The 19,394-nt window shown below is 45.7% G+C and overlaps 1 protein-coding gene across 1 annotated transcript in view; it reads left to right on the top strand.

Annotated features, from left to right (window-relative positions):
• Positions 1-19,394, top strand: part of CMTR1 (cap methyltransferase 1) — a 1,053,443-nt gene that overhangs the window by 283,793 nt on the left and 750,256 nt on the right. The window contains exon 8 of the mRNA XM_086925906.1: positions 7,029-7,101. Coding sequence (XP_086782032.1) covers positions 7,029-7,101 — 73 coding nt within the window. The remainder of the gene's footprint in view (positions 1-7,028; positions 7,102-19,394) is intronic.

The following is a 19,394-nucleotide window of genomic DNA, read 5'->3' as shown; positions in this document are numbered from 1 at the left end:
AGTTAAGGGAGCCATTTGAAGGAGTCAAGCTGGCAACATCTGCCAGTGTTGCTCGGCACAGAAGTAAGTATATTAGAAAAGGTTTATATAGCGTTGGCTTGACCTGGAGGGGGTATCAGAGAGCTTAACATTTGGAAGGGGTACAGTGGGTTATATGGTTACATAAGATGCTGGTGCATAAACATAGCGTCTAGAAAAGAAACATGATTTTAAAATTACATCAGTTACTTAGTACATTTAAAAAACAATAGAGAACAAGTTCTATGGATCATGAAGGGAGGGGGAAAGTAAAGGGGATTAGAAAGCAGATCTGGTCTGGCATTACATCAGATTCCGATACATCAGTTACTATAGTAATTAGAGAGCAGCAAAAACAAGAACAATGGAGCAGAGGGAGTAGATGGTGAAAGAGAAAAGGGGCATTTTACATGAGGTTAAACAGTGATTTAAAAAAGTTGCATGAAATTACAGTTACATCGGTTACTGGAGGAATAAATGGTCCATATGGCGGAGGAGATGCTGTCCAAGTGGCTTGGAACACTCTGGAAGTTAAAGGCAACCACAATATGGGGGGACCAGGTCAAGGATCCCCGGGACCACAGTACAAAATGGCTTTGGGCCAAGATTCCCTTTGTTGTGCATTTTACATGAAATCCAACACTGGCATCCGTGTGGTTTTAATGTGTTGAGGAGTTTGATACCAAACTTCCCAGTTTTCATGTAGCCATTATGGTGTTGTGGAGTTCGTAATGACAAACTCCCAACACCATATACTCTTAATGGCAGCACTGCACTTACAGTGCCCATGAATGGACTTAGGTACTGTAGGGGTACAGGGCTCATGCACCTGTACCCTCACCACTGGCATAGGGCAACCAGCTAGAGGGGTGACTGATGTATGCCAGGGCAGTGGTTTGTGGGCATGGCACACAGGGATGTGTGCCATGTCGACTCGTCACTTGGTTCTGCACCAAGACACGCGGCCTGCACAGGCAGTGTGTGGGTATAAAGGTACAGGGCCTCTAAGGGTGGCAAAATAAGTGCTGTAGCCCTTAGAGGTCTTCCTTGATCACAGTGCCCTGGGGACCAGTGGGACCATTTACCAGGGGCTGACCTGTGGCCAGAGATGCCAATTGGATTAGTTTTAGGGAACAAACACAGGCCCTGAGAACCTGATTGGCAGGGACCAAGGGCACACCATGAAAAAGAGCATCAGTCGTCTGGCAAAAAGTGGGGGAGGGTTACTGCAACTGAAACCCACTTTCCTACACTTTCCGCTTTTCATCAGAAACCTAAATGCTTGCATAAGAGACCCAGGTCATCTCCCAAAGGATACTGTTGATCAGAGGGCTCGGTGTATACTGAAATTCTAACCCCTTGTGTACAGGAGCTCTCAAAACATTTTGGTTTTGGAAATTGGGCTGCAGAGAAACCTCTGTCTTGATATTGAAATTTAGTGTTAACTATTAAGTCATGCTGAATTTGAGTCTCTAAGTCCCTCTGCTCCCACTCCCACTTGCAACCATGAGGGAAAAAAGCACGTAACAGGAGTTTGTGATGGATACTTCTAACTGCAGATCGCACCTTGTGATTAACCTTAGGTGATAGACTGGATCCAAAGATGTTTCTCAGCCATTCTCTAAAGCGCCGGTAGGTGTCGTTGGGCTGCTCTGCGTTAGGATAGATCCACCCTGGAAGTGGCTATTTGGGTCGCACAACCTCCACTGCACGCCAGCATTTCTTTTCTTTCTGCACTTTCAAATGCAATTCTGGAGCTCACTTCCTCACCTGACTGACGTTTTTTAATTTTTTAATTTTCACTGCTTTTCCAGTGTGCAGGGGACATGTCTTCCCCAAAACAGATAGGTTTAAACTATGCAAGGATTTGCCACAAACAGATGTTGTGACAGCCTTGTTGTTTGGGCTCCTTGCACAACTTGAAGTTGTGCCGCAATGACCTAAATGAATCAGAAGGCCATCTGGGACTGCAAGGCCAAGTTCTAGGTTGCCAAGCACCGTAGTATGGCCCAATTGAACTTCAGGATGGGAACTGTTCTCTTTCCAGATCGAGGTGATGGTCGCACTTCAGATCCTCATGTAGGTCGAAGAAAAAGGCTCACAAGAAGATGGCTCCCATTCTTCCGGCCACTCTCACCAGGAGAAGTCACATGGACGTAAAAGTACTTCAAGGTTGTGGTCTCAGGCTACAGCATCAGAACAGCGTTTTGAGCCGTGATGGCTGACATCTTGCAAGCGTTCCGGGATGACCTCTGGGCTAACCTTCAACATTCATCCAGTCAGGCCAGGATACAGTGAAATACGTAATCCGACACCACTGATAGTCTAGTTAGGGCAATTGTTACCAGCTTGATGCTTCAGCGACACTCCTGGATAAGCTCTACAGAATTCTTAAGCGATGTTGAGCAATCACTTATGGACATGCCCTTTGCTGGCATCCGTTTCTGTAAAGGCATGGCAGAGTCAGTGTGGAGCTCTTCAGAGAAAGCAAGTCAACAGTGCTTTCCTTCGGCCTAGCACTGCCCCTGCAACCGTTTCTCCAGCAATATCTCCCCTTTCAAAGTTTCAGGACTGGCTTACGCCAGATTTCAGAGGCAGAAGAAACTACATCAGACTTTGCCTCAGCAACATCAGACTGTCAAGCCTTTTGAGGTGAAGGTCAGGAATCCTGCCCATATCACCCATGCCCCCAGGGACAGCAAACTACCCATTCCCCCACCCCTCCCTCAAAAATTGCAGCAAAACCACTTAATTTGCCCATAGCAGCACACATTTACCCGTTTGGAGGATTTATAAGCTATTACCGCCACAAGTGGTAAAGCATCACGTCAGACAGATGGGTACTTCCTTTCCACCCCTCCTACTTTCCACCTACACTTCAAAGGCTTCCAGAGAACCACTTATCCATTCTGCAAAGGGAAGTTCGAACCTTTTATTAAAAGGGGACCATAAAAAGAGTTTTGGCATCAGAAGTCTGGTCTGGCTGTTTCACCTGCCACTTTCTGATGCCAAAGATTCTGGATCTTTGCCATCTGAACTTCATCATACTGAAGGACTAGTTCAAAATGCTCCCCTGGCCAAAGTTCCGTCTGCCCTAGATCTAGGAGACTGGAAGGTGACATTGGATTTGCATGACACTTGTTTCCTCATCTCTGTCCAGCAGTCTCACAGACACTTTCAGTTCCCAGTGCTTTGATTCAGCCTCACCAGTGCCACTCGGGTGCTCTTCAAAGTGATGGTGGCGGATGCCGCCAATCTCTTGAGATTGGGAATACCAGTCTTCCCATACCCAGTGACTGTTTATTTATAGTAAACTCACCTCAAAGTCGTAAATCACCTCCAGACAACGGTCACACCTGACTCCTTTCATTGATCTCTCTTTCATTGTAGCACTTCTGGACACCATGCTGTTCAGAGCATTCCCGTCAATAAACCCAGGATTTCAAACCTTGACCTGGGTCAAAGCAGCTGTTGGACTTCTTGGCCTTCTGCATTCTGCTAGGAGACTTCACCAGGTAGCACATGCCGTCACTGCAGTGATATCTCAATTCTCTGGGCTCAGCGCTTGGGGAACCATTCCTCGGTGTCTGAGGAGTGTGCACAATTTCTGCAGTGGTGGCTGATGAATTGCAATTAGACTGGTGGCAGACTCCTCTCCATACTTCACACAGAGGAAATGGGCATGATGGATGAATTGATGCTGGTTTAGTAGGTAATCTGAGAGAGGTGGAGATCACAGGACCCTTGTCTCTAGTGGAGACCCGCCTCCACATCAACCTGTTTAAGATGTGGGCTATGTTCTTGGCACCAAAAGCGTTTCTCTCCAGTCCTTCAATGGGGAACTAGTATTGGTCCTCACGGACAACAACACCGCCATATGGTACTTCAGCAAACAGAGTGGAGTGGGATCATGGGTCCTGTGTCAGGTGGCCTGCGCCTCTAGAACTGGCTGGGTCATCAGGATATTTCCCTGGTCACACACCACTCGTAAGGGTCTTTAGATGCCGGGGCTGACAAACTCAACCAGCGGTGCTTAGTGGCTTGAAAATGGCAGCTACACTTGTAGTAGTTGCACAGGGAGTCTTTCAACAATGGGGAAAACGTGGGCTCGATCTTTCATGCCGCAAAGATTGTGCAGTGCCCAAACATTTGCGTGTTGGACTTCCTGAGTCAGCTCTCTCTGGGCCGCCTTTCAGTTGAACAGGAGCACAAGACTCCTGTACTCCTTCCAGCCTCTACTTCTGCCCAGAGTTTTGAGGAAAATCAGGAACTACTAGGTCCAAGTTATCCTAGTGACTCAGAGACTTTGTTGTAATCTTAGCGACATATCCAACACTTACAAGCCCAGTTATTTGATGTTCTTCTGTTCTCCTCAGCAGGATGCCTCTGTGGCAACAGTTAAAGGTTGTATATTGGTCTCATCAACCTTTCTATAATTGCCTGATAATTCAGCTCACTTCAAATCACTGGTTTTGATGCATTTTCTGAAAGGGCTGACCCATGATTTCCAGCCAAAATTCTTTATAATGCCTTCAGGTACCTAGATCTGGCTCTCACATTCTTGATGTGCACTCTGATCTAGCCAACACCCAGCTGTCCGCCACAGTTGATCACATTGAAAATGGTGATTTCTCACTGACCCCTCCTCCCTTTTTTGTGAGAGGATTTCCTCCCCATTGAATATCAAGATACCACGCTTGAGAAACGCATACAGAGGTGGGGGTGGACACCGCGCCCACAAAGGCCACGAGAAGACGCCTCGAATCCTTCTAAAAATAAGGTTGTCCCTTCCTTATGTCCTGATGAAGACCTGATACGGTTGCCAATAAATCTGCACCTTACTACAGGGTTGAAACGTCGACGTTACTCCACCAATTGGTCCATACCATGTCTCAACAGAAAAAAGGAATAATTATACTGTTGTAGAGTATAGATGTAAAACGTTGGACCGATGTTTCCGTTTATATTTACATAAAACCGTGTCAGTAAACAGTCACTTTAATCACTGATCACCTTTACTCACTTCAGCACTGTTCACTGCTATTACATTCTCAGTTGTTTGTGGACAACCGAATTTCTATGCTTGAAGTAAGACTTGCAAGGTGACGAAATAATAACAACCTTGTTAAAACTATATTTTGTGGTGTGTGTTCTTCACATGAAAATGTTTCCATGATTAACAATGTGAAATATACTAAGAGTACCAAGTATAATTTAACTGAACTAAGAAATTGCTTTGAATTCCGACAGAACCATTGTTTGCAAGGAACGTATTACCCAGGTTCTGAGGGTCACTGGGTCACCCCATTAAAATTAATAGTCTGAAAATGTCAGCTTCTAAAAGATTGTGTTGGCTCCTATATATTATTGCTTGTGAACCAAGGTGTGCTTTGACCAAAAAACAAGTCTCCTTAGCACCACCTTCTAATCCTCAATCTGCATCTTCAGGCATAGCAGACTCAAGTAGTCCAATGTAGGCTTTGCTTGCTACTGAGAGGTACACGTTGTGTATTGCTTGGAGTAGCTGTGCTCCCCTTCCCTGTTTCCTTTTTGTTGTTATTCCTATTTTTCTGAGAGTGATCTTGACAATCATGCAAGTCTACTGGTGGAGGTTGTACATTTTTCTTTTATTGTTATCGGAGAAATTCGGACTAGGGCTCACCCTTAATGTACCCACTACTTTTGCTGAACATGAACTGTGGGATGAGCAGGGTTGGTGGCAGCAAATTGGTAGTCCAGGATGTGAGTCAGTAGGCTTCCTCCCTGTAGGGGTAAATAGCCATTCCCCTAACTGATGACGCTTCCTTTCCTTGTGTCTTGTGTGGGGCTGTGTTCATCTGTCATTCATGTGTATACGTTGAATGATGGGGTCTTTTGGACCCGAAGTGTGCTTTTGAAGGTGGTGGTTTTCCTTTGGAAGTGTGGATTTGTCTAGTCCGGATATACCTGCTTATACACATTCCTTTCATGATCTCCTCTCCAAAAAACAGTTGTTCCTGGTAGATGGATGAGGCTGCTAGTACGTTCCTTTGTATAGAGTAGTTTTTGCCCTTCGTGAGTGAAACCCAGCAAGCCTGTCCTTTTTCTTTGTCTTCAGTCTCCAAGGCAAAGAGCCTAGATGTGGAGCTCTTAATCCTATCCATCTCTTGCACCTCCGGAGCCAGTATTTGGTAGACTAGTTACAGTCCGAGGACGCCAGATAGTCCTCTCATCTTGAGACAAGCACCTTCAAGACTCCTACTTTTTCTCAAACCTAAGTATTTGGGAATTCCCTTATGATACCTTGCTGCTGTCACCTGACAGCAGACTGAGAGCTTACCAGGCTTTTCTGGGAACTGTACTTTTCCTGCCTTAATACCAGGAAGACCTGTGCAAGGCTCAGTTGACTGGAAAATGAGTTTGGAGGACTTGGTAATGGGCTGGGAATGCCCATGAGATACCCACTGATAATCTAACAAGGCGAAGGAAGAATGAAAGAACTGCAACATCTAGTTCTGGAGCTGCATTATTACCTGTCTTGAGAGAGCTGTGAGCATAAGCGACACTGATCCATCTCATACCTAAAATGTCCTGTATCTCCTCTCCAGCTGTAGAAGGGGTAGTAAGCAAACCATCTGGATACCCACGGCATTGAGTTGTGGTCTTTTGGCAGGATTGAACAATCTTTCTAGCACATACAGTTCCAGCAGTAAAAACTGAATAGAACCCTGTTGAAAGATTGTCCTGCATCCTTGATATTTATCCCTTGCACAGCCAGGAATACCATATGGGTGAAAGTCCCTCACAAGAGACGATTTGAGTTCAGAAGATCTCATAGTTGACCATTATAAAAAGTTGACTAGTGCCCCACATAATCACATGTAGCAAATGTTACAGAAAATCTAATTTGATGATTTCATTTTTCTCTATTCCTGTTGAACATTACTTTCTTTGGTTCGAGGCAATGGCTGTGCTTTATTTAAGTTCATGCTTAACTGTACTTTACTTTTTCTTTTAACTTTGTATTGTAGGGCTGCAATGAAAATGGCCAACCTCGACCATGTATTTGATAACATGTTTACCAATCCTAAAGACACTCATGGGGTAAGAATTGTGTTTTGCTCTTTTGAATACTTTTTATGATTTTGGTCGAATTAATTTATTGCAATATCTGGTGTGTGTAGGAGGCTGGCTCAGTATATGGTGTACACCTGTTGGTGCGATTCACCCTGCACTGATTGCAGACAACCCTTAGTGATAGTGTAAGAGGTCCCTGATAACCTAAGCTCTCAAGTGGTAGCTGTGGAGAGCAGTTAAGGCTTGCTTATTCAGGAGGGTGTAAAGTGGCTGCATTTACAACACAGTCAGTCAGTGAAGATTACACAAGAAAGAACCACACTAGCTGCATTGATTAGTTTATTACCGCCTCTGGCTGCTCCTGCTTCGAAATTTGACTACTTTAAAAAATCTTTTGGTAATAGAAAGCACAATTAAGCTACCAGCATTTCTGCGCTCTGCGAAGCTACCTAAAAAGACAAGGTATAAGGTTGTGAATACAATTGCTATCAGTATACAACAGTTTCATAAAGTTTACAACATTCCATTATGCAACACATTTATTTCGCTTAAAGACTGTGAGTTGTGGGGTCTCCAGGTTTCACAAAAGCTACTGCAGTCCTATAACTGGTTGGGATTTTGTAAACTGGGATATTTCTACAATGGTACCAATCTGATATCGTGGGAGGCATTCGCATTTACATTGTGTACCTCAGAGGGGCGATCTCCGGTTAAGTTATAGACAGATAACTTGTTTTCTCATGAATAAGTATAAAATAATCAACGAGAGGGAAAGAATCATTCTAAAATAAGCCCTAGAGTTTAAGTGGTATTGGTAATTGGTATTGATTACTACGATAGGGTTCAAATTAGAATCTCGTTGAGACAATGCTTTAAAAAATTGCTCAGGAAAGTAACTGCTGGGTTAATTTTAACGAGTGGTAATGAGGGTGTAAATTTGGGGCTAGGCACTTCTGGCGGCTGATTTTAAGAGAATGTCCTTCCTTTCGAGGTGGCTGGTGTATCATACCCCCCTCAGACTACACAAATGGTTTCCATAGCTGATGAACAAATGTTTTATATGTAATCTGGTGAGGGCAGGCAATTGGACGCACATATTCTTTACATGTCCCAAACTACAATATTTCTGGGAAGAGATGTTTATGTTCATTAGCAATTGTATGTCTATGGTTATTTTACCTTCCTCACCGCTGGCCCTTTTTGTTTTTTCTCATGCAACTACTCAGCTGCCAAAGTTTAGGCAATATTTTGTTTTTGCTGCTATAGCAGTAGCTAGATCTCTGGTGTTGCAAACCTGGAGATCTCAGAAGGTGCCTACAACGGGACAGTGACTCTCCAAGTTAGCCTGGACCTACCAATTTGAAGAGGCATAAGCAAAGAGGGTTGGGGCGTTTCGTAGATTCAAGATAACGTGGAAGGGCTATGCTCGGGTTTCACGCTTAGATGAAAATGTGTTAGGCAGGCTATTTTTTGGGTAAAGAAGAAATGTGAGGTTTTATTTCATGTTGTGCCTGCTTTTTAGTTGTGTTCCGAGGCCAGTTTCTTCCCTGTGTCGGGCTTTTTAGAATGCTGGTTATATTATATGTGAATCTGTTGTCTCTTGAAATATGAATTTAGGTATTATGAAAGTTTGGTCCTTTTTAATATAGCATGTTTACCATTCATTCATTTCATGTTTACTGTGTCTACTATGTCTGTTATCTATGCTTAATAAAAAAAATGTTAAAAAAAGAAAGAACCACACTAGTTTATAGAAAACCATGTTGTGTTTCTAACCCATCTACACTACTACTACTTTGGTATATCTCCTACCCAGAGATATCAACACTCAAGAAAAGATACTTCAAAACAGGTAAGTAAAGCACATAAAATACATGGACCCCTGTGGAGGGGCGGGTCAAATCATATAGTAAGTAAATAGAATGCGATGTGAGTACCCAAACAAGACTAACACTTAAGAATCTGGAGGCCAGGGGATTTATGGAACCACCACAAGTAAGTAACTAGTAGTCTCTAGGCGCCTGTGTGCAAAGGTGAGACCCAGGGTCAGTGTCCCTAGGATGACACAGGAACTTTGCATTTGGAGTTTTTAGGTTTCAGGACCCTTTCCAGAGGAAATCCGTTGTAAGAAGGAAGGTTGGCGAGCAACCCTACCCTGGATACCCAGAGAAGCAGGATACCTACACCAGGGTGCCCAGATGTATAGGTGTCGCAACCACTCGAAGTCAATGGGGATCTTCTGAAGTCCAGCTGCTACCGTGACCCATTGTCCAGGCTGGCAGAACCCAATCATGGATTCTGGGCGAGGAGCACATGAGGAGAGTGGAGACAGAGTCCAAACCAATCAAAGTCGTCCAGAAGAACAATGCCCACCCTCAGCACAGATTAGTACACTGTTTGCTGTTTTCTAATAGAGAAAATAATGTTGCATTTATTCAGTCTAGTGTGTGATTTATTTATTTATTTTTTATTTACTGCCAGTCTGAAAATTTCATCTTAAATAAGATTGTGTGAGCACCTATACATTATTGCTTGTGAACCAAGGCATGCTTTGAAAAAAACAAGTCTTCTTAGCACCACCTTCTTATACACATTCTGTATCTTCAGGTATGGAAACTTGGAGTTGCAGCTGTGAAGACCAGGCGGCATGTAGTAACAAAAGAGCCGTCCACAAGCTGTCCCATAACGGTTGACAAATTGCAGGCGGGTCAATGGCCAGTAGGACCACCAGCGCACGCCTTGGCAAATGCAGCAAGCGCGTTGGAGGAAGAAATGCTTAGTTTCAGACCAGTAAGGTCTGAGGGACTCCCCCCACCACAGGTAAGTCAGGGCTGGCCCTCTGCAAGCAGGGAAGCCATCAGGAATCAATTGAAGACCCTGGGGCTCCCTCTGGCAGCAGGCAAAGGAAGACCCGAGGAGGCGTCAGCAGAACAGCAAGGATGGAGGCCCACGTCACAGGCGATGCAGTGAGGATGTTGCTTTTGAAGCAGGTTGATGCTTGAGGCTCGTGCTTCTTGGAGTTCGGAGACTTCGGACTGGATTGTCAACAAGCCTTGGCAACAGCAGACAAACGCGGTGCACAGGGACACAGTTCCAGCAGCTCCACCAGCAATTGCAGTCTTCCAAATTGCACAAAAGACAGGTCAGGCCTAGGAAGAACTTCCAAGCCTCCACCTGTGTTGTAGAGCCTTGAAGAGTCCATGAGACAGCAGGATCTACAGACCGGTATTCGATGTTGAGGTGCCTATGGCTGTATGGGAGTGACTCCTTCACTCCAAGGGATATTTCTTCCAGCTGTCCTTGATGCATACAAAGTCCTTGTGACTCTGAAGGATCACGGCCACAGATGTTGCAGAGCATGGAGACAAAGTTGCAATAGCAGCCTTCCAACCAGGAGCAGTCTTGTCTTGCGCCCGGCACAGCCGACAGCAGAGTCAATGTCCAGGAGCAGAGGAGTCTTCTGGAGGATCCTGAAGATGAGTCTTGCAGAGGAATCGTTGTTCCAGACAAACCTCACAGTAGGCCTTAAGTAACCTATGAAGTAGGTTTGACAGCTTCTGCAGTGACCCATCTATCGGGCAGAGGGAGGGTCAGGGACGCTACCCTGATGGACTGACCAGTCAGATGCTCCCAGGGGCCTCTGCTTATCTTACTTTCAAGATGGCAGAATCAAGTTGCCACCTGGTGGAGATCTGGGCACCTCCCTAGGGGAGGAGCTAGACAGGGGTTTGTCACTCCTGTGTCCTTTGTGTGGTTTCGTGCCAAAGCTGAACTGGAGAGAACCGGTTTATGCAAGAAGGGCACCAAATGTGCCCTTCAAGGCAATCTGGTGGTGCTCGGAAGCACCCCACTCTAGCCCAGAGTGGGCTCTGAAGCACCCCCTACCTAGCCCAGAGACCCCTACACTCTTCTATACAGGAAATCCTTTGTTCTGCCTTCCCCTTCCTGAGTTAGGCTCATCAGCAGGAGGGCAGAAAAGTGTCTGGGATGGAGGCAGCACTAGCTTGTAACGAGACCCTGCAAGGCTACACAGGCAGTAATCGGGGTGTCCTCTAAGGAGCCCCCTCAGTACATAGTATCATGAAACTAATACTGGAATTGATGTAGTTGCATGATTCCAACATGTGTGATACCAAACATGACCAGGCTTGGTGAAGCCATTATGTAGTTGGATATCTTGAGTTTGCCAGTATCCACTACATATCTTAAAATGGCTTCTAGCACTTAAAAAGCCTAGAAACTGTAGTCCTGGGTTTGTAGGTGTGCCTCTGCTCATACAGAGGCTTCCTCACACTTAGAACCATGCACCCTGCCATTAGGCTTCACGGCCTACCTAAGGGGAGACTTATAGTTTTTAACTGCAGTGACTGGGATATAAGGTGAACTTTATGTTCAAGGCGTGTGGGCTATCGATCACATGCTTTGCTTACTCCTGCCATCTAGTGTTGGGTCCGAATGTTTGCAAGTTGTTTTTCCTCTATAAAAAAGTCTTTCCAATCACGAGATAAGGTGACTCCTCCTTTCCGGGATAGTGCGCATGGGCATAGACTCCATTGTTCGATTGTTTTTTTCCGCCATTGGGTTCGGACGTGTATTGCTGCGCTCAAGTTCGAAACCGTTCCCCTCGGTGCACAATCCACTTACCCTCAACGGTAATGTTGTCGGATTCCAATCTTCGTGTATCGTACCGGTTTATAAAACTCTTTTTGATCGAGAAATTCATGGAAGGCCGTTGTACCGTGCTGCGTCTGTCCACCTCGCAGTCCATTGATCAAACTCCATTTAAATTCTGTCCCAGGTGCAACGCAAAGATTCCGCGCACCAACTCACACGAAGTATGCAACTTGTGCTTATCCCCAGAGCACAACAAACAGGACTGCGGCCCGTGTAGATCTTTTCGATCGAAGAGAACACTCCGTGACCGTCTGGCTCGACGTCACAAAATGCAAAGTTAAAACATCGGCTCCATTCCAGACCTCTTCGGAGAAGATTCTGAACAAGAGAATTACGACGCACAAGGATCTGAGGAAGAAGGAGAACAGGAGGAGGTCATTTCCGTCTCATAATCCGGTTCCGATATGCACAAAGCAGTTCCGCAAGGTCAGCGCCTCCCTTGCCCCAAATTCCAAGTCAGCTCAAAAAAAAGGCTACGGCTCCACCTCCGCCTTCGGGCCAAAGTCTGCACCGAGAATTTTTTCCAAAGCCCCGCCTTCCGGCCCAGCACCGGAACACACAAAAGCCTTCCGGCTCTGGATCGAGCCGAAACCTTCCGCCTCAAAACTGAAACCAATCTCGGAGCCGACTCCTTCAACACCAAAATCGAAAGCTGCTTCAGATCTGAAAGCTTCGCAACTGAAAACACCGCCACCGAAAATCTTAGCACCGAGACACAAAATTGCTCCTTCACCACAACATGAGCCCTGTTTCGACGTCCCGACTTCGAAACTGGACCCAAAACAGAAAGAACTATTAACCCTAAAACTGGAAGCATGTTGGTACTAACCCTACTCCTCCTTCTCCTCCTCTATCACCTCCTTCCCCACAAAACAAAAATGTATTGATAACACCTACTAATTCACCACAAACAACTGATGATCAGGATGATGGTGATGGGGAGATACTATACCTGCAGACCCCTGGACGGATTACTATACTGATTCACCCACAGATAATGATCCTGACCTTTATCCTAAAAAGCCTTCTCTACCAGATGATAATGTAGGTAATATAGAGCTATTAAATGGGGCTGCTGAATATCATGGGGTTCAATTACATAAAGAATCCCTAGAGGAGGACTTTCTCTTTGAGACCCTTAGTACTTAACAAGGATCAAGCTACACACTCCTGATGCTCAAAGGTATTTTGACGACCTATTTAAAACCTGGTTCGTGCACGCATTCCCACCCCTAGAATAGGCAAACTCACAAATGTCAATTTATAGACACCTCTGGGAAAGGAGTAGCCGCTAATATCCAGGCCCTTCTAGCCTAGTACGACTGAGCGCACTGGGGCGAAATAGAGCAATTGCTCCAATTTCTACCAGATGAACATAAATCCAAAGCTCAAGACTTAATACAAGAAGGGAAGCACATCTCTAATTCGTCAATTAGGTGTGTCAACACTGCAGCTAAGGCTATTAATACCAGTGTTTTATTAAGAAGACATGCCTGGTTAAGAGTTTCAAGTTTCAAACCCGAAGTCCAAGCTTCCATTCTGAACACAACGTTCGACAATCAACATCTCTTTGGTCCCATTGTAGACACCTCCTTAGAGAAAATGAAAAAGGACATAAATGTTGCAGAATCTATAGGAGCCGTACAGTTCCCGTCCTGTCTGCTTTCCTTTTGTCACTCTTATCGCAGGGGTCAAAAAGTATCTCGTCAGACACTGCCTCTACACCATACAAAGGCAAAAATCAGTCCACTTCTTCAAAAGGTTTCTTTAGAGGAGGGTACTGAGGCAACAACAGGAAGGGTAGGCATAAAGGTTCCACAACACTTACCTCCCCCCTCACCTAACAAATAGTGACTTGCCTCTACTTTCCCCCAATTATTCAACACCTGTCAGGGGACATCTTTCACAATTCCTCCCTGTCTGGCAATCAATAACTACAGACAAATTGTTGCTAAGAATTATCCAATTTGGATATTGCCTGCAACGTACCAACAATCCTCCGAATATTCCCCCACGATAACACAAAAATGTCACCACAGCATCTACACCTCCTCAAAAAAGAGGTTCAGTCTTTTTGACTAAAGGGAGCCATAGAGCCCGTTCCGCTACACTATCAAGGGTCGGGTGTGTACTCCCTATACTTTCTAATACCCAAAAAGGGCGGCTCTCTCAGGCCCATACTAGACCTCAGAAAACTAAATTATTACATACAATCCGATCATTTCAACATGGTGACACTTCAACAAGTGCTCCCACTTCTACTGCAAGGCGACTTCATGTCTACTCTAGACTTAAAGGATGCATATTTCCATATTGCAATATATCCTGCGCATAGCAAATATCTGAGATTTGTGATAGCGGGGCAAATTACCAGTTCAAAGTGCTTCCTTTTGGAGTCATCACTGATCCCAGAGTATTTGCCAAATGCTTGGCAGTAGTCGTTGCTCACCTGCGAAGACAACCCATTCATGTCTTCCCATACTTGGAGGACTGGCTCATCAAAGCCAGCACTTACCCAACGTGTCTCCAGCACACTCAGTTAACACTCCAGTTACTGCATTGACTGCAGTGTACAGTAAATGTGTTCAAGTCTCCTCTCCATCCTTCCAACACACAAACCTATTTGGGAGCCACTTTAGATACTCAAAAAGCTCTAGTTTGTCCCAGTGCAGCCAGCATTCGCAATTCTAAGGCTCTAATCGCTCAGTTTCAGCCCAACCACTCGCTATCAGCTCAAGTTTGCAACTACTGGGAATGATGGCATCTTGCATTATGATTGTTCCTCATGCAAGGCTTCACATGTGTACCCTTCAACAATGCTTAGCGAGTCAGTGGAACCAGTTGCAGGGTCAATTAACCTATCTAGTATTGGTAAACAGCTGCACCCATCGCTCTCTATGCAGTGGTGGAACCCACAAAATCTGTCCAAAGGGTGGCCCTTCATCGACCCTGTTACACTAGCGGTTCGGAAGCTCAGGCAAACATCCCTCACACTAATCCTAGTAGCTCCCACATGAGCCCGACTTCACAACCAGGTTGGAGCTGTCAGTAGTTCCACTTCAAAAGCTGCATCTCACATCCAGTCTCCTCACTCAGAGCCATGGAGATATAAGACATCCAGATCCCAAAGAGCTCAACTTAGCGATCTGGCTCCTGAAGTCATAGTTTGGTTATCTGAATCTTACACCAAACTGTATGAACATCATAAAAAAGGTCAGAAGGCCTACTACAAGAGCTTGTTATGCAGCAAAATGGAAACAATTTGTTATCTATTCTAATAATAACAATATCAATCCTTTGGATGCTTCCATACAAATTATCATCTTTTATTTATTACACTTGCAGCACTCAGAATTAGCCTACACATCCATCCGCTTTCATCTCTCTGCAACAGCTGCATACCTACAAAATAAACAGCGCTTGTCTGTTTAGAGTACCAGTTATCAAAGCCTTTATGGAATGATTAAAAAGGGTAATACCCCCAAGATTTCCACCTGCCCCAGTGTGCAATCTTAACATAGTCCTTACACAATTAATGGATCCACCTTTTGAACCATTGCATTACCTCACTGAGGAGAGTGGGTGAGCTATAGGCACTAGGCATAGAAGAACCCTTTTTCCAGCTTGACAAAGTGGTTCTTCGTACTAACCCCAAATTTCTACCTAAAGTAGTATCTGGCTTTCATATCAATCAATCGGATGAGTTACCTGTGTTTTTTCCTCAAACAGATTCGGTGGCAGAACGAGCTCTACACAACTTAACTTAAATGTTATAAGAGTTTTGCTATATTACATAGAAACCATTTTGCAAATCCCCACCAAACAAGAGCACAAAGGCACTCCTATATCTAAATCGGGTATTGCTAGATGGATTGTTAAATGTATTCAGACATCTTATGCAAAAGCAAAAATAACTTTACCAATACCCCCTGGTGCGCATTCAACTGGCAAAATAGGGGCTACAATGGCTTTCTTAGGAGGAAACATTCCCATAGCTGACATCTGTAAAGCTGCAACATTCTCTACACCGCTTACATTCACCAAGCACTATTGTGTAGCTGTGTTAGCAAGGCTGCAAGCTAATGTAAGCCAGGCTGTACATAGAACACTCTTTCAGACAACTGCAAGTTACAGGTTTGCCACCGCTTTGGGAAATACTGCTGAATAGTCTATGCAAAGCATGTGTTCTACAGCTCACATGCCTCGAACGGAAAATGTTACTTACCCAGTAAACATCTGCTCTTGGCATGTAGAGCTTTAGATTCACATGCACTCACCCGCCTTCACGGGTACCTTAACTTTTGCAGTTTCTTACACAGTTACATACTCATAGACATCTTTATTCTACACTTACTAACTCCATTCTCACCCTCTGCAGGAAAACAATCCAACAATGGAGTGGATGCCCAAGCGCACATTCACCAAAAGGAGGAGTCCCCTTACCTTGTGCCTGGAAAGACTTCGAAGAAAAACAATTTGCAAACATCTGGACCCAACACTAGATAGCAGGAGTATGCAAAGCATGTGAATCTACAGCTCTACATGCCGAGAACAGATGCTTACAGGGTAAGTAACATTTTCCATCTGAAGTGAAAGCGCATGCACCATTTCACACAGCTTACAATGGCAGACCTACAGACACAGTTTGCATGGGCTCCCATTGGTGTCATAATACATGCTACAGCCCATGGGAGACCCCTGGTGTACCAATGCCCTGGGTACCTCAGTATCATATAGTAGGGACTTACAGGGGTTCACCAGTATGCCAATAGTGTGGTGTACTAAGTATTTACCAGGGAATTTAAAGGGGATAGCTCAGACTCTTGGGTCCTTGTTTGCAGGATCCCAGTGTATTACAGTCAAAACACATTGACACTACGCAAATAGTGAGGTCAACCCCGTCGGAAAGATCTTACTTTCCTACAGTGTGGATTTAAGGCTTCATGATAGGATCTGCCAATTTTCTTGTACAGCCTCAGATGTGCATGTCCTGCACCACAGAGGCCTGCTTCCTTTGGCTTTCACCTTCAAGGCCTGTTCTGCTTTCTGTATCATGCGTTTACTACAGACATACCATGAGAGCCCTCCGCTCATCTCCCCCTACGCACATAAATAAGTTAAAGCACTCAAGTAGCCACACCATATCCTCTGATTTCCAAAGTGTCTCAGCTCACATTGGCCATCTCCTCTACTATTCTATATGGCGCATACTCTGCATAGACCTGTGTTGTCTTTGGTCGCGTATGGCCCTTCCTTGCCAATGCTTTGCTCAAACCTCCTGTAATAGGCCCTGTGGCATTCCATGAGCCTCATCAATAAAAATACCCTATTGTCACAGCAGTTTAGGAGTGGTATGTAAGTCTTAGACTTCTTCCTTTCTGATGCTTTGTAGGATTTGATGTTTCTCTGTCAACATCTTAACTAGGTCCCTCTTTACAATGTTCCACCTGATAAAGCACAATAATTCTTTGCGACTATATAATTTGTGTGGTCATCTGAATACTTGTAAATCTAATGCCTGCCAAAGCCAAATGAACACAGCGAAGGCCTTTGGAAGTCATCCTTGTATACATGGTTAGGCATGTGGACTGTACGAGAGATGCACAACTTTGAGTTTCTCTTTGGGTCACTGAGCATGTAGAATTAGAAGGCTCTGGCAGTGATAAGAGGCTGTGCTTGAATGTGCCTATGGTTGCCTCTCGCGATAGGTATTACCCGTCTCCAACTGCGTAAGCAGAGTCAGACCAAGTACTGATTGGCTCTATTTAACCCGTCAAGCACAATAAATTGAGTTCATTGTCTGAATCTGTGGGTGAGGACCCAATCCTTCACATAGCCTTGACTTTGTTCTCAGGCAGTATCTATTAGAGACATCTAGGCACAGATTCCATAATTTGAACTTCAGGCAACAGGCTGGATCCGGATGATTTTTCTCAGCAGTACCCCTGCACGCTGGTAGATGGCATCGGTCGACTCAGTGTGATGTCGTCGGCGTCGTGTTCATCATCATCATCGTCGTGACGTCTACATAGTCAATATAACTGCCACTCCAGTGCACTGACGTCAGTTCTTTTCTTTCCGTGCCATCAGATCCGTCGAAGAGAGCTACACCCTGTTGTTTTTTGTTAGACTTTTCTTTTACTTTTTGACGACTACGTTGGTGTGTAGGTATATCATGTCAAGCAAGAAGACTTCGGGTTTCAAGCCGTGCGGCGCCTGCCATTGCGCTATGTCGGTCACAGACCTCCATTTGGTCTGTCTTTGGTGCCTGGAGTGTGACCACGACTTCAAGTCATGCTCCGACTGCCGACTCATGGCGCCAAAGCCCTGCCCATCTCGCAACGCAGTGGAGGAACCTCGGCGTTCAAGGCCCCACTCCCGAGTTGGCTCCGCATTTCTCTTCCTTTCTGGGGCCAGGAGCGACTCCTCCCCGCCCAACTAAAAGGAATTTTATGAGGCCATGTGTGCCATATTTGGGTGGCCTGACCCTGCCGGCACGCCTTCTGGCCCCACAGGCTCGGCAGACAGTCGGGCCCCGTGGTTCTCATGCTGGCAGATCTCTGATTCATCCCGTTCCCGGGTCCGGACCAACGCCGGTCACACTTCCACAGCGACCTTCCCCGGCGTTGTGTCCGGTGCCGAGGTCCTCTGGGTCACCAGCGCCCACCGGCGGCGCCTTCCCAAACCTCATTCCGGACGACACCGAGCTGGTCGGACATCTTCCTCCAATGAGACTGGAGCCGTATGGTTCCATGCCGTTCTCTCTGCCTTATTCTGAAGGGTTAGGGATGGAGGAAGAGGATTGGAAGGTGGAACAGGATCCCTTAGAAATCCTGCAACAAGAAGATCTGGACTGGTATGAGGAATTGGGTGAGGCCAGTGGCCTGGACTCCTCCCCAGACTCTGGAATACTTTCCCCTCCTACACTGACTATGAAGGAGGGACCATCTTTTGCCGTTGTGGTGCGTAGGGCTGCGGAGGTCCTTGACCTGCAGCTTCCTACAGTGGTGGCTAAGGCTAATGTGTTGACAGAGGTCATGCTGCCTGGGGTCTCCAGTTTGGAACTCGTACTGCCTTTGAATGAAGCCTTGTCAGACGTCCTTCTGGGAACATGGGCCAAACCCAGCACAGGGACTCCTGTAAATAGGCCCTGCATCGGGCGACCCACTTTTCCTCACTACCCACCCCACCACCCAAAGCTTGGTGGTCCAAACCTCCACTTCTCGTAGCGCTTTCCCTTCCGCACCCCCAGACAGGGAATCCAAGAGGCTGGAAAACTTCAGTAAGAGATGTTTTTCTTCCACCAGCCTATCATTGTGGTCGCAAGCCTCTTGGCCCGTTATTCCCTTTCCATATGGGAGACGGTAGCACAGGTGCTGCCTTGAGTCTTGGAAGAGGACCGGGCCCTACTCCCTCAAGCTAAATCAGACGAGAGGAACACAGCTAAGTTCGTCATCAGATGTGGCTTGGACACAACAGACTCGCTGGGTAGAGCGATTTCCACAACAGTGACAGTTTGTCACCACACCTGACTGAGAACGTCTAGTTTTTCGGGGGATGTCCAGGCTAACCTCATGAACATGCCCTTTGATGGCTCCTGTCTCTTTGGGGACAAGGTGGATGCTGCCCTTGAACGCTTTAAAGAA

Source organism: Lissotriton vulgaris, chromosome 6 (genome assembly GCF_964263255.1).
Source record: "Lissotriton vulgaris chromosome 6, aLisVul1.2, whole genome shotgun sequence".
NCBI classification, from domain to species: Eukaryota; Metazoa; Chordata; class Amphibia; order Caudata; family Salamandridae; genus Lissotriton; species Lissotriton vulgaris.
This window is presented reverse-complemented; position numbering and strand designations above follow the sequence as displayed.